Source organism: Rhinatrema bivittatum, chromosome 1, assembly GCF_901001135.1.
Source record: "Rhinatrema bivittatum chromosome 1, aRhiBiv1.1, whole genome shotgun sequence".
Taxonomy (NCBI): domain Eukaryota; kingdom Metazoa; phylum Chordata; class Amphibia; order Gymnophiona; family Rhinatrematidae; genus Rhinatrema; species Rhinatrema bivittatum.
In genome coordinates, this window is record NC_042615.1 from 445,702,440 (window position 1) to 445,717,961 (window position 15,522).

At 42.0% G+C, this 15,522-nt stretch overlaps 1 protein-coding gene across 13 annotated transcripts in view; it reads left to right on the plus strand.

The window, feature by feature from the left end:
- KDM4C (lysine demethylase 4C) overlaps nt 1-15,522 on the plus strand; it is a 1,194,550-nt gene that overhangs the window by 326,985 nt on the left and 852,043 nt on the right. For all 13 annotated transcript variants that reach the window (XR_003857320.1, XR_003857321.1, XR_003857317.1 and 10 more), the window contains one exon: nt 651-788. Coding sequence is in view for 9 of the 13 variants with exons in the window: in XM_029605222.1 (XP_029461082.1) it covers nt 651-788 (138 nt within the window). In the remaining 4 variants the exon portion in view is untranslated. The remainder of the gene's footprint in view (nt 1-650; nt 789-15,522) is intronic.

Here is a 15,522-nt window from a genome sequence, read left to right on the forward strand (position 1 = left end):
ATCCTGACTTTGATGGTCTGGGAAACTGATAAGTATGGGGGTGACCTGTGTGGCACGGCAGATGCTACTATAAGCTTGCTGGGCAGACTGATAGACCATTTGGTCCTTTTTTGCCGTCATTTCTGGGTCTTTTATCTATTACTGTATGGACAATCTCTGAGTAACTTTAAATTCAGACAAGCAGTTTTTCGTAGCCTGTTTCCCCAATAGTGTATTCTCCATGGTGTGGTCTGGGTGTCTTATTTCAGTAAACTTTCTGTTGCAACCCTCAACTTGAGATTCCCCACATGTCATGGCTAATTTAGCCTTGCTTGTCAATGGAGAAAGCAAGTTTACTTACTCTAAACGTTGCTTTCCATAGAAAATAGAATGAATTAGCCATACTAAATACCCTCCCACCTCCCTGGAGAGTCAACTACCTAGTTAGAATTAGCTCTAAAAACTGAGAGGGCTCAAGAAGTAATGCCTGTGCAGGAATTCCCCCACTAAGTAGAGGAAAAGCACTATGAGCTTGGAGAGAATGGTCGATTCGGTGCTGCTGGATGACGTCACGCACAATTCACAGCTAATTCATCCTGCTGTCAATTGAGAACACTTTATGGTAAACAAACTTTCTGTAGTTCACATTTTCATGTATTTTTATTATACAGGTCACTCAGGAAGCAGGGGAGTTTATGATTACCTTTCCATATGGGTACCATGCTGGTTTTAATCATGGATTTAACTGTGCTGAATCTACAAATTTTGCATCAACCAGATGGATTGACTATGGAAAAGTTGCCAAACTGGTGAGTTTTGCCATTTCTGATTCAATGTCTTTGATATCAGAGGAACATATTAGTTCAAGATCATCTTTCTGCCCTGATAGACTAAAGACTGTACACTATGCTAAATAATAGGTTAGCAAGAGCTTTTTTTTCTGTTGCTTGATAAAATGACCAGTGGTTGGCTTATGCTGAGAAATAATTTTGAGAGGTATACTTTTGTGAGTTATGTTTCACATGCATTTTATTTCCAGTTCTGCCTTACCAAACATATGAATTTATAAGTAAAGTGTGCAAGAGAGGGGTTAAAATCTTTAATGTTGTAGAGCTTCTTTTGTATGCTACTGTATCTTTTCTTTGTGCAAGTTGTTGCTTTGAAAATCTTGCATGTGATATTGTCCATAGACATTTTATTGTGTCATGTGACACAACTATGAGTAGGTAGGGCTGCTATGACATTACTTGTGACTAAAATACCTCCTATTGATTCCTTTTATCTATATGCTATTTAATGTCAGAATACTAATAATAGTGGACAGGTTTCTATCTTATGTAGGGAGGGAGTTGGCTAGGTTCTGAATTTTAAAATGTGTCATAATAAAAATCAGGGATAGGCCACAATGGGAGAACTTAGAAATGTTAATCAGTGGGGAAAACAGCATTTTACTCTTGGAGATGTTACAAAGTCAGATGAGTATTTTTCAGGTTCTTTAGATCAGTGGTTCTCAACCTTTTTCCCATCGTGACACACCGGACAGGCCACACTCACATGTGTGACACACTGCTCATTACAATTCACGGCGGAAATAATGCAAGAAACCCACCTGACAGACTCACAACACAATATGGCAAACATATAACCTAGCTATAAAAATAACCTTCATCCCAAAGGAATCTAATATAGCACCAAAGAAAAAAGGGAGGGGGTAAGTCTATCAATCTAAACAACTATTTCACCCTACATATCAAATAAATATTTAGTATGTAATTTGAAAAAGCACTTTTAATATTTTCTTACAATCAAATACATAGCAGAAAACTTATTGTGTGCAAACAATGCTATATTCATGCAAACATCATTACACATCAGTTAACCATCCCACAGGCTCTCAATCACATACTGACATGCTCTCTCACCCAAACCAGCTCTCAATCACACACAGACACACATGTTCTCTCTCTTACTTATACACACAGGCTCTTAATCATACATACACATGATCTCTCTCATACACAAAGGATCTCAATCATACAAACATACTCTTTCATACAAACAGGTTTTCAATCACAAATTTACACATACAGGTTCCCAATCGTAAACTTACATTCATGCTCTCTCTCTCTCAAAGGCAGGCTCTCAATCACACACATACATGCTATCTCACTCACACACATACACACATGCTTGCTTGTTCATTCACTCTCTCTCTCTCTCTCCCCCCCCCCCCCCCCCCCGGAACTAGCGGCATGGTCTCTTCTTCCCGCGCACACACCCGATGCTCACCACTTCCTCTTCCGGGCCAGGGGGGGGGGGGGGCAGGAAGAAGAGACCATGCCGATGCCGCTGACTCCAGCTGTCCTGCCGCGTTCCGCCCGGGCTGACAGCATTTTAAGCCCGGGTGGAGGAGGACCGGGGAGCAGCTGGGTCAGCAGGGGACCGGGAAGTGTGGCGACACACCTGCGTGTTCTTGGCGACACACTGGTTGAGAACCACTGCTTTAGATTATTCTTAGGGGTAATGTCCTCAGATGAGTTAATTTTTGTATATACCATGACAGGAATGCACCTCATTCATAAGCTAGGAGATGTTGGATTTTATCTCAGTTTCTCAAATTTACTGAAATGCCCTTCTTAATATTTGCATTGTACTAAAAAGCCTCATCCTGGAGTTGATAAGTTGTATGTTACGATTCTGTTAGTGGACCCCAATGTAGAGGACAGCCTTACCTTAATTCCTTATGAAGGCCAGAGACGATCTGGATACCGGAGGATGTGCACTCAGAGTAGATCCAGGCGATCAAATCCGAAAGGCAGATAGAGAGGCAAACAAGTCCAAGTAACAGTCTGGGTCAGGGCAGGCAGCAGACAAAGGGTTCCAGGTAATTCAATCCAAAAGGCAAGCAGAAATAAGCAAGGTCCATCGAAGCTCCAGCACAAGCAAGCCTGTAGCTGGAGAGGTCCCTTTAAATACTAGTTTATTCCCGTGCTACCGTGGGAACTTCCAGCCAGCCAGCTGACGCGACGTGGTGGGTGGAGTCATGCCGCAGATCGTGCTGTGCCTTTAGTCAGGTAGCCTTGTTTTGGCGTGGATTAAAAAAAAAAATAAAATTAAAAAAAATAAATAAATACAAATTTAGTGGTTGCAAGCTAAGAGAAGCTTGGTGGTGAAGGCTTTCACCCTCTCTCCCTGTATTTGGGAATTCATTCCTGCTGTCAGCCAGGGAGGGCTTAGCTCAGGTAAAAGTTTTTATTAAAAAGTAGACCGAAGGCGGTACTTGGAGGTTACTAAATCTGTCCGGAAGTCTGATTATCTGTTTGTGCTCCATAGTGGTGGTAAACCGGGTGCTTTGGCGATGCGGGCGACTATAGCACATTGGGTTAAGGAGATTATTATGGATGCCTATTTGCTGAAACAGATTAGAATGTTTTCCACAAGGGCTCAGGCGGTATTGTGGCGGAACTTTGATTATTGTCGCTTGTCGAGATTTGCTGAGTAGTGATGTGGTAGTCATTGCACATCTTTTCCAAGCATTATTGCTTGGATGTTCGGGCTTGGAAGGACGGTGCATTCGTCGCGGTGTTGACTAGAGTAGAGTAGCTTTGGTACATCCCACTGGTGGGGATTTGCCTGCCTGAATGCCGAGGATGGAGATATTACTACTTACCTGATAAGTTCCTTTCCTCTAATGAGGGCAGGCCAATCCCCGACCCGCCCTCGGCTGCTGCATTTTTACCTTTGGTTCGCCTTTTGGTGTGGACATTGCAGAGTTTTGTTCTTGCTATTCGGTTGAAGACTGGTAAGTGGCTTAACCAGGCCCTTAGTTTAGTGAATAAGTTTATTCTTTTGGCTGAGATCAGTGTTCCCTGTTGGTTGGAAGCATGAGTGTTTGATTGTTAATAATCATTTTAGAATTTGATTAGTTTGTCCACAATTTTGCTTTTCCAGAGAATACTGACAGGCTGATTTCTGGGCAGGACTAGATATTCATGAAGTTATCTAACTCTGGGATCAGGGACCAACACGCCCCTCCCATCCTGATCACCCTTCCCCTCCACATGTTCTTACATCCAATTAAAACATGATACAGGAAGGAAAAAAGCCCACAGATAGTTGGCTGTAAAGGCTGCAGCGTTATTAGCATAATAATAAAACAAAACAAAAAAAAACATGTACCCAAGCTGTGGTCATAGATACCAGGTCTGTCCCCCAAGTCATTTGCCACCTGCCGTTACAACCAAGCAAGGCAATGATCTTCACCCACCAGCTCCCCACCTTGGTACCAAGTAAGGGGGTCACCTGTCCAGGCATAACCATGCTCTCCAATCACCCACTAGTCCCCCCCCCCACCTTACTATCAATCAAGGGGCCATCTGTCTGGGCATAACCATGCTCTCTAATCGCCCACCACCCCACCCCACCTTGGTACCAAGCAAGGGGGCCACCTGTCCGGGCGTAACCATGCCCCTCAATTGCCCCCCCCCCACCTTGGTACCAAGCAAGGGGGCCATCTGACCGGTCGTAACCATGCCCTCCAATTCTGCCATAGAGGTGTACCCTTAGCAGCTGACAGCTGGCCTTTTATTGTGATGCAACACTTACACCACTCATCGGCGCTTGCCATCAGCTTAGGTACCCGCTATAGGCATGAGGCAGGGTTTTTCCTTGCCTCATGCCCCCCTCATAAACAATGCCAGGGACCGTCATCAACGAATAGTGAATAGGTCCTCAACTGCCACCTGCATTGTATTATTGAAGATGTCATAATCAATGTCGGATAGATGTGTTTGATCTAGCCTGAACAAGCCGTCACATTGCACATCTGCCCAGTCATGTTAAATGTGCAACCCGCCCATCCTTTGAGTCCTGTGAACCTGTCTTTTCTGATACTTAAAATAGGCAGTAGCTACTCCCATCGCATCCCCGTTTTCCAATCCATGTAATACGAACGCCATGAGTAGCCAAACCCAGGTGTCCCACAATGCAAACTGTCCACCGCCCCTGGGGCAAATCTGAATCAGAAGCTCGTTAGTGATTAAACACGGTCCAATCTAATATAGGTATTAATTGCAGATGATTTCCACCTTCTGATTCTTTGAATCGTATTTGTACACAAATCCACTTGAGCTGCACTGGTGACTGCTCTGAGTCTGAAGGAATGGGTTCCAAACTGATTGGAATCAAATCCTAATTAGGTCAATGAAAAAATCCAATATTGCCGAGAATTGATACCTGGTGAGTGGGGCCTGATCACAGTAGACTAGCAAATACATCCCGCCCACAGGGCACAAAGTCAAGTAACTTTGTAAATTTCTTACGGGACAAGTAACTTAAGGCAGTACCTGTTTCAGACAAAGCTTCACACCCCTTCCCGACTGATTCATTTTTTACTTGTGTCTTATAATTTGAACAGTGTGTTCAGAAATTTCAACATTCTTTAAGAGGATGCCGTGTTAACGCATGGCCACCAGCTCCTCATCTTCGATGCTGCAAAAAATGCAAGAGAAACTGCTGTAAGAAACAGAATTGTTTCAAATTCAGATTCGTGGATTAATTTCAATTCATGCCACAGTTGAACTAACAACTGGTGTGTTATTGGATGCCTCGAATCTCTTGAAGGCCCCACTTTCCTTGCCCTATTTTTCAACATCTTTTGTACCGTAAATGTCTTGGTGGGCTCTCCCTAACCCCGTGCTTTTGTGAAGAAAGCCAACCCTGCCAACTGATTAATAACAGATCCCCGTGACAAACCCTTCTCCTTAGACAAGGCAACATATTCAACTATTAGATCTACAGGAATGGCCCTGATACCCATCTGACCAGTCAGCAATCCAGACAATGTCTCAAATGCTCTGCAGTACACAGCCCAAGTTGTGGGGGTTACAGAGCTTTGTGGTCTCATTCCAATTGTCCATAAGTAGCTGGCAACCGAAATTCCTTCATCCTCTGCACAAGAAAGCTAGTCAACAATGTCATTGTTTATTCTTGGGACACAATGGGCTCATAGTCAAATTTAAGTGTAAACAAGCAAGTATTACTTTCCGGAAAAGCTCTGCCATGCTGGGACAGTGAGCATAACAGCTGTTAATAACTTGTACCACCACTTGATTGTCACACCAAAATATAACCTGTTTGTTATGAAACTTAGCTCTCCAAATTACCAACTCCATTAAAATGGGAAATAGCTCAAAGAAGGTGGTGATCTGAGTTAATTTGCCTCGCCCCACTCCGTGGTCCAAGGCATAGCACACTAGGAGCCCTGACAGTACACATTTGAAACCCCACCTACCCAAGGCATCAGAATATATGTTCAAATTTCAGCTGGACACCGGCGCTTCCTACCATAGGGAAATGCCATTAAATTGGTCCAGAAAAGAAACCCACGATGCCAGGTTCTCTTTGACAGCTCTCGTCACCCTGATGAAATGATATAGCCTACAAATACCCATGGCTGCTGCTACCAGTCGCCTCAAAAGCACTCTTCCCCTGGGAATAACCCTGCAGACAAGGTTAAGGCCACAATGTGGGACTACACAGAAGTCAGTTCATTTTTTCGCTGATAATGCATGATGCAACAGGGAATTGAGCTTATGCAATTTGCTGGTAACCTTGATAACATATAGACCGACTTAAGCTCTGTTCCCACGAAATGAATTACAGTAGACTGACCTTCAGTTTTGTCCTGAGCTAAAGGCACTCCAAATTCCCTGGCCATATGCTGAAATGTATGAAGTGAAAGGACACATGCTTCAGAATCCTTCGGGTCCACGAACAAGAAATCGTCCAGGTAGTGTATGATGATGCTCAAACCTGATTGAGAACTGTGACCCAGTGAAGAAAGGAACTAAATAATTTGAAGAACATACAGGCTACAGCACATCCCATCGGCATGCATTTATCAAAATAGTACATGTTGCAAAACTTAAAACCCAACATGGGAAAGCTGGAAGGGTACACCGGATGGAGTTGGAATGCAGATTCAATGTCAGTTTTTGCCACCTGAATGCCCTGCACACGTTCCTGCAATAGTGTTATCGCTGCGTCAAATGATGCTGCTCATGAGTATGACAAATTCTGTATGAGCCAGAATTTGCCCATCTCCTCCTTAGGTATAACTGCCAAGGGAGAATACATCACCTCATTGAATGGTGGCTTATGAAATAGGTCCACCATCCTTTCCATGGCCAAGTCCGAGTTAAGCTTCTGTTGCACGATATCTGCTTGTTATACCCCTGATGGGGCATTCTTAGAATCAATGGGGTCAATCAGGCCCTGGAAGGGGATGATAAACCCTTCCCTGAAATCTTCTGCCTACTTCTGCGCCTTGCTCCTTCTAGGATAAAGATTCAACCACTCCTGCATCACATTCACTTTTACCAGGGATGGAGAACTTGAGAAATTTGACAAACTCATTTTGATTTTGTGGAACTCCTGGAAGTGTTCTTTGGGCATCTGCTCACAGAATGTAGTGCAGAACAAATGGAACAGGCATGTTTAAACCTGCAATCCTGAAAAGTGCATGCATATTTATTAAATCTCCAACATGTGGTGGAGTTATTGTGTGCCCCAAGATTTTGCCTTCCTACCTGCACTGTTTGCTGTCTGCCTTTTGGAGAATACCATGTATGCACCCCTGCGTCCAATGCTTTATCCATCTGCTTAAGTTTTAAACTGGTGTCCTGAGTTCCCCAGGACACAAACCGGTTCTTACCCATCTTGTTCTTGAAGCGTTCATCATAACTGAGCCATGCTCAACTGTCATATACTTCGAGGATAGTATCAGCATATCTCAACATGGGACCATACTGAGCCATAGAATCTATATGGGTAGAAATCCCATGTGTGTTGGGTAAGAGTATAGTGATAAGAGTATACTACCATCTACCTGGACAAAATGGTCAGACAGATGATGAAATGCTAAGAGAAATCAGGGAAGCTAACCAATTTGGCAGTACAATAATAATGGGAGATTTCAATTACCTAATGGCAAAAAATGTGGAAACCAAAATATTTGAAATGTTAGCCTAGGAAGGTGTCAGCAAGCCTGACGTTATATGTCCTTATTATAGACACTAACCGGTCTACTCAATCATCCACCTTCATCATCCTTTAATACTTCAAAAAAAATTTTTTATATAAAGATTTTTTAGCTTTTAATTAAAATAGTCCTCCATCCATGAATATCAAGATGACTCAGACTCTTAGCAAGCGATAAGAATGTTTGCTTGCTAAGAGCCTGAGTCATCTTGATATTCATGGATAGAGGACTATTTTAATTAAAAGCTAAAAAATCTTTATATAAAAATTTTTTTTTGAATTATTAAAGGATGATGAAGGTGGATGATTGAGTAGACCGGTTAGTGTCTATAAAAAGGACATATAACGTCAGGCTTGCTGACACCTTCTTAGGCTAACATTTAAAATATTTTGGTTTCCACATTTTTTGCCATTAGATTATTTTTGTGGTTTACCACTGACTCTTTTTGTGTGTGTTAGATTTCAATTACCCCAATGTTGACTTGGTAAATGTAACATCAGGACTTGCTAGAGACATAAAGTTCCTGGCTGAAATAAATGACTGCTTCATGGAGCAATTGGTTCAGGAATCAACAAGAGAGGGAGCTATTTTAGATTTAATTCTTAGTGGAATGCAGGATTTGGTGAGAGTGGTAATGGTGGTGGGGCCACTTAGCAATAATGATCATAACATGATCAAATTTAAGCTATTAACTGGAAGGAGGACAATAATTAAATTGAGTTCTTTCAAAAGAGAAACTTTGATAAATTGATGAAAATAGAAAAAAACTGAAAGGTGCAGCTGCAAAAGTTAAGTGTTTAACAGACATGGACATTGTTTAAAAATACAATCCTAGAGGCGCAGTCCAGATGTATGCCACGCATTAAGAAAGGTGGAAGGAAAGCAAAATGATTACTGTCGGTTAAAAGGTGAGGTGCAAGAGGCTATTTTAGCCAAAAAAAATCCTTCAAAAATTGAAAGAAGGATCCATCTGAAGAAAATAGGATAAAACATAAGCATTGTCAAGTTAAGTGTAAAACATTGATAAGACAGGCGAAGAGAGAATTTGAAATGAAGTTGGCCATAGAGGCAAAAACTCATAATAAAAACTTTTAAAAATATATCCGAAGCAAGAAACCCGTGATGGTGTCGGTTGGACCATTAGATGACTGAGGGGTTAAAGGGGCTCTTAGGGAAGATAAGGCCATTGCAGAAAGACTAAATTATTTGTTTCCATGTTTACTAATGAGGATTTTGGGGAGATACCAGTTCCGGAGATGGTTTTCAAGGGTGATGAGTCAGACGAACTGAACCAAATCACTGTGAACCTGGAAGATGTAGTAGGCCAGATTGAGAAACTAAAGAGTCGCAAATCACCTGGACCGGATGGTATGCATCCTAGAGTACTGAAGGAACTCAAAAATGAAATTTCTGATCTATTAGTTAAAATTTGTAACCTATCATTAAAATCATCCATTGTACCTGAAGACTGGAGGGTGGCCAATGTAACCCCAATATTTAAAAAGGGCTCCAGGGGCGATCCAGGTAACTATAGACCAGTGAGCCTGACATCAGTGCTGGGAAAAATAATAGAAACTATTCTAAAGATCAAAATCATAGAGCATATAGAAAGACATGGTTTAATGGAACACAGTCAACATGGATTTACCCAAGGGAAGTCTTGCCTAATAAATCTGCTTCATTTTTTGAAGGGTTTAATAAACATGTGGATAAAGGTGAACCAGTAAATATAGTGTATTTGGATTTTCAGAAGGCGTTTGACAAAGTCCCTGATGAGAGGCTTCTAAGAAACCTAAAATTCATGGGATAGGAGGGGATGTGCTTTCGTGGATTACAAACTGGTTAAAAGACAGGAAGCAGAGAGTAGGATTACATGGTCAATTTTCTCAGTGGAAAAGGGTAAACAGTGGAGTGCCTCAGGGATCTGTACTTGGACCGGAGCTTTTCAATATATATATATATAAATGATCTGGAAAGGAATACGACGAGTGAGGTTATCAATTTTGCAGACGATCCAAAACTATTCAGAGTAGTTAAATCATAAGCAGATTGTGATACATTACAGGAGGACCTTGCAAGACTGGAAGATTGGGCATCCAAATGGCAGATGAAATGTAGTGTGGACAAGTGCAAGGTGTTGCACATAGGGAAAAATTACCCTTGCTGTAGTTACACAATGTTAGGTTCTATATTAGGAGCTACCACCCAGGAAAAAGATCTAGGCATCATAGTGGATAATACTTTAAAATCGTCGCCACAGTGTTCTGCAGCAGTCAAAAAAGCAAACAGAATGTTAGGAATTATTAAGAAGGGAATGCTTAATAAAACGGAATATGTCATAATGCCTCTATCGCTCCATGGTGAGACCGCACCTTGAATACTGTGTACAATTCTGGTCGCTGCATCTCAAAAAAAGATACAATTGTGATGGAGAAGGTTCAGAGAAGGGCAACCAAAATGATAAAGGGGATTGAACAGCTCCCCTATGATGAAAGGCTAATGAGGTTAGAGCTGTTGAGCTTGAAGAAGACAGCTGAGGGGGGATATGATAGAGGTCTTTAAGATCATGAGAGGTCTTGAATGAGTAGATGTGAATCGGTTATTTACACTTTCGGATAATAGAAGGACTAGGGGGCATTCCATGAAGTTAGCAAGTAGCATTTAAGACTAATCGGAGAAAATTGTTGCCAGAGGATGTGGTTAGTGCAGTTAATGTAGCTGGGTTCAAAAAAGGTTTGGATAAGTTCTTGGAGGAGAATTCTATTAACTGCTATTAATCAAGTTTACTTAGGGAATAGCCACTGCTGTTAATTGCATCAGTAGCATGTGATCTTCTTGGTGTTTGGGTAATTGCCAGGTTCTTGTGGTCTGGTTTGGCCTCTGTTGGAGACAGGATGCTGGGCTTGATGGACCCTTGGTGTGACCCAGCATGGCAATTTCTTATGTTCGTATGCCTTCCTTTCTTATGATGCTTATCATTTTAAAAAATGCCCTGGTCCAATTAATATTCCTACGTACCTTCTTATCTGGACCAGTTAGGTCACTTACACTTTTATTTCTCTTTTTGCCGCTTGTCCTTCTCTTTCCTTCAATGATTTTAAAAGTATCAATATACGTACGCTTTCTGATCTTCTTATGAAGTGCCCTGGGTATGCTTTCCCACATTTGTGATAGGGTAGTCAACGCTGGGGGACCTCTAGATGCCTCTGCCTTATCCTTGACTGGCCTAGTCAGGTTAGTTTCAAAAGAGCTCACAGAATCTGGTGACTCAGTAGAGCTATCCAAACTTGAGACAGACCTGTTTTTCAGCTTCACCTTCCCTTTATGTCTGCATGACCTTACCAGTGACACCTCTGTACCAGAACTGGCACCGTTGCCTATTCTCTTGAAAGACTCACCCTTTGAAGTTCCCATTCCCAACTTGATCTGCTCGATCTTACAAAGTGGTTTCTGCTGATTCAGTCCGTGGTTTCGCTCTTCCTACATCCAATCGCAGCATTGGCTCTCCCCAATCTGATGCAGAATGCTCCTTGCGCTGAGGTGGATTCTGTACTGCTGCATCCCGTGACTGATTTAGTAGCCGAGGATGACACTCAGCATGGGGGTCCCATGGTTAATCCTGCTCCTTGATTCGTGCTTTGTGGAATGGCAGCATAAGCCCCGCAGGCAGGAATAGTCCAGTAATCCCAAAGGTGTGCAAGAGGATGGTATATGCTAGTCGTCTGATAGTTGGGGTACTTTGTAGGAACCCATTGGAGCATGGCCAATGCCTGAGATGCCTCACCAGAGAAACTGCCTGAATTGGGTCCCCAACTCCAGCTTGTTGTGGCATCTGCTGCATGTGTGAGGTATGATGCCAACCTGCACCAGGTATCCATTGGGCCCCATGTTAAGTATGCATTTCGGTTAGTCATGTCCCACATACCTGATTGGTCCATGCCACCGACCTGACAATGAGGCATTGACCCTTCATGCATGACGCTGGTTGGCTGGCTGTTGTGCTCCAAGATGTCCTGGGATGACGACTGTGCCCACTGTGGTGCTTGAATCTCTGCGCTGCCTGCTCGCCTTCTAGGTTGCACGGAAGTGCTACTGCCTCAGATGCCACTTCATTCATGTGCACCTCTCCCTTATACTTCTTTCCCTTCGATCGACTCTCCATGCCTGTGCCCACTTCCAGCCCATGAGGAGTCTTAAAACATGTACAGGAGCACATACTGTGATCCTGTGCCACCTTATCCATGGTTGTCTCTCCACAGATGCCGCTTTTCCTGGCCACCCGCCGACACCAATAGATCACCCCTATGTATGTGTGCATTTCAACTACTCCTCTCCCAGATTTAATCATGCTCCCAGGCTAGTGGCTGGATCCCCTTGCCCCACCGGTCATGTCCTGTACTCACCTTCTTTGAACCAGCAACTCTGCTAACGGGCCTCAGCCAGGTTGATTCGCCGATTATGGAAGTGAGGAGCAGGTAAAGAGGAAGTATGGCGCGCCAGATCCTGAATTTAAAAGGATCCATGCATCATTGGCCCGCCCCCACTGCTGCCATCATCGGAGGCGGCCTGGTGCGGATGTGTCGTCATGCCGGTGTGGCAGTGAGGGAGAACCTCGCTGGCTGTGTGTCCGCTTCAGGAGGGGGGACCGCAGAGACAGCCTTGCCCTGTCCCAGGTGAGTCATGGGCTTCTGCGCATGAGGCGTGGGCCTGCGTATTTCTTTGTCTCTTCTGCTGGCAGAGATGCATAACTCACTGGTGGGTTTTGGCGTGCCCTCAGAGGAAAGGAAATTATCAGGAAAGCAGCAATTTCTCCTTATTTGTTTTACCTTTTTCTCTCTATGCTGGATGTGAACCACGTTGTCCGAAGTCCACTATTCTGTGCTGCAATTATCAATCTTTCATGTTTTGATTCAAGTTCATCTCTCCTTAGCCATTCTTTTGTCAAGTGTTGATCCGGGTTTTTGAAGGAACTCTTCATATTTCCCTCTATATTTAGTTTTGTGATTTGCTTTTCCTCGTTTGCTGGTCTGATTCCTTAAATAGTTTTTTTTTCTCTGAACCTTCCGTTAACGACCTGGGTTTCTTGTTGGATGTGAAGGACATGTTGAAGAATCTTATTTGAATTAGATTGTTGTTTGATTTTTTTTTTCTGATGCATGACAAATTGGCCATTGCTCACAAAACTCATTGGGGGGTCAATGTTCAAATGATTTTTCTGGCTGAGTTCAGGATTTAGTTACGCAAACCACAGGCTTTTTAAAGCTCCTGAGCTCTGACAGCCTCCAATTAGTTTGCTGGATATAACTCATCCAGAAATCTTGGAAGCATTCCAAATTGAAGTTAAGTTAGCCAGATAACTGATTTAGAGTTGTCTGGGTAATTTATTTGGTTGAGTCTGATTGTACCAGAGAACAATCTCAAAAGTTAGCTGAATAGGTTTATCTGGGTAACTAGGACGTGTATCAGTCTACATTGAGCGGAGTGCCTAGTCAGCACTGTTTGGCTGAATATCCGTACAATGCATCGGACTAACTTTAGCAGAAGAACTTGTGTTTGCTATGCTGCTGAATATTGACCTCAGTATTTATTTTACTTATTGGTAATGGTTGTTTAGAAAAATTGTGGGATATGGATATGGTGTTTGAAATTGATATCTTCTTAATGCAGAAAGTAGAACTAGAAGTTCATTTGGAGCATTTAATTGTAAAACCTACTGATTCTCCTCAGTTTGTACACTTTCCTAGGTAAAATCCATAGTTTTTGTGTTTTTGTGCAGTACTAGATTACATGTTGCTTATCAGTATGTCATGCGATTCCATACTGGATCCTTGTTCTGAATTCTTTAACTTGAGGATAATTTTTATATTAGGTAAAATTACTTATTTTACTAACGTATATGCTATTTCTTTTTATTGCAGGTGAAATAAATATTGTTGTGAACCATTGTCATGTTTTTTTTTATCCTAGAAAATGTTTTCATGCTTCTGTTGAACTACATTTTGTATGGATGTAAAAAGACAGCTGGTCATGTATTGTGGTTAGATAATTATTAGATAATTGTCCTTCCTGGCTGATCATTGAGCATTATATCTCAATCCTGCTGAGCATTGAGCATTTTACCTGAGTCCTGCTTCTGCAAGTTTAAAAAGATTTTCTTTTCTATTTTCCCAACTTATATTGCTTTTCTCTATGTTCTGAATCTGTTCTTGGGTGTAGCTGCATAGTTGAGTTCTGAATAGAGATTGTAGAATTCTGGTCTGTTATTATCTGCCTGGTATGTGGCTGATAAAGCTAAAGGGAAAAAACCCAGTTTTCTGCTGTTTCTTTTGTTTTAGGGTTGCTGGAATTCTTACACTTGCTTTCTAGGTAGTATTATATTTGCTAGTTGTTATTCTAATTTCCACGTCTGTTGTTTAAGTGAGGAACCTAGAGTACTAGTTTCTACTAGATATTTGGGGGTGCTTTGAAATTATTTTGAAACTATTCTACAACTGGAGGTAGCCAGAATCTAGTTTGAGCCAGTATCTCCAAGCACATGTCCTACCTAGCTGATCATTGAGTATTATACCTCAGTCTTGCTGAGCATTGAGCATCTTACCTGAGTCCTGCTTCTGAAATGGTAAAAAGTTTAAAATATTCTGTTAGTAATCTCAACTGTTTAGTTCCCTCTCTCCCTATCCCTCTACCCACCCACTCCTGTTTACTTTTCATATATAGTCTTCCCTGCACTCCTAGTTAATTAGCTTCAATTACTTCTTCTGCCATTACATAGTAGTTCCTTACAGTTCAGATAACATAAACTGTCATATTGCTTATAAAATTGTTTTTTGAATTCTGCTTATTACACTAATACTTTTAGTCTTTATTTCAAATACCTAATAAAAATCCTTGCTAGACCCCAAATTTTACTTTACCTTATTTATATTTACCTTGGATGTAGGAATTAGTGATAAATTAACTAAATGTCTTTCATACATTGCAATAATTGTGGAGCTTATGTCTCAAGGCCTATCATTTGGAGAATCAAAGGTTGTCCCTTTTGCCTTCAGCTGTCTGCAATTAAAATGGAGCTCATTCATCTAAGGGAGGAATTGTCTAGATTTCATTTAAATTACTCTTCCTTGAACCATTCAGTATCTCTCACCCATCTCCCACAGAAACCCAGGAAACATGTTTTACAGTGGGCTCTGGTAGAACAAGACGTGACAAACAGAGACCTTCACCAATTTTACAGCATCTTGTGCATCAACCCTCCACTCCCACACAGATGTCAAACATCCAGAATTAAAAAACCCATGAATAACTGGATAGCAGTGGGCTCTGACAGAATAAGGCCTGTGATGAAGACATCCACTCTCACCAATGTTACCCCTACATAATACTTTTTCTGAATTGGAGAATGAAGAAACTTCAGCAATAGATACTGAAGTGATTTCTAAAAGTGAAGTCACCCACTGCACCCAGAAGCCCTGCAACAGAATCTAATGTATAAAAGAAAGCTG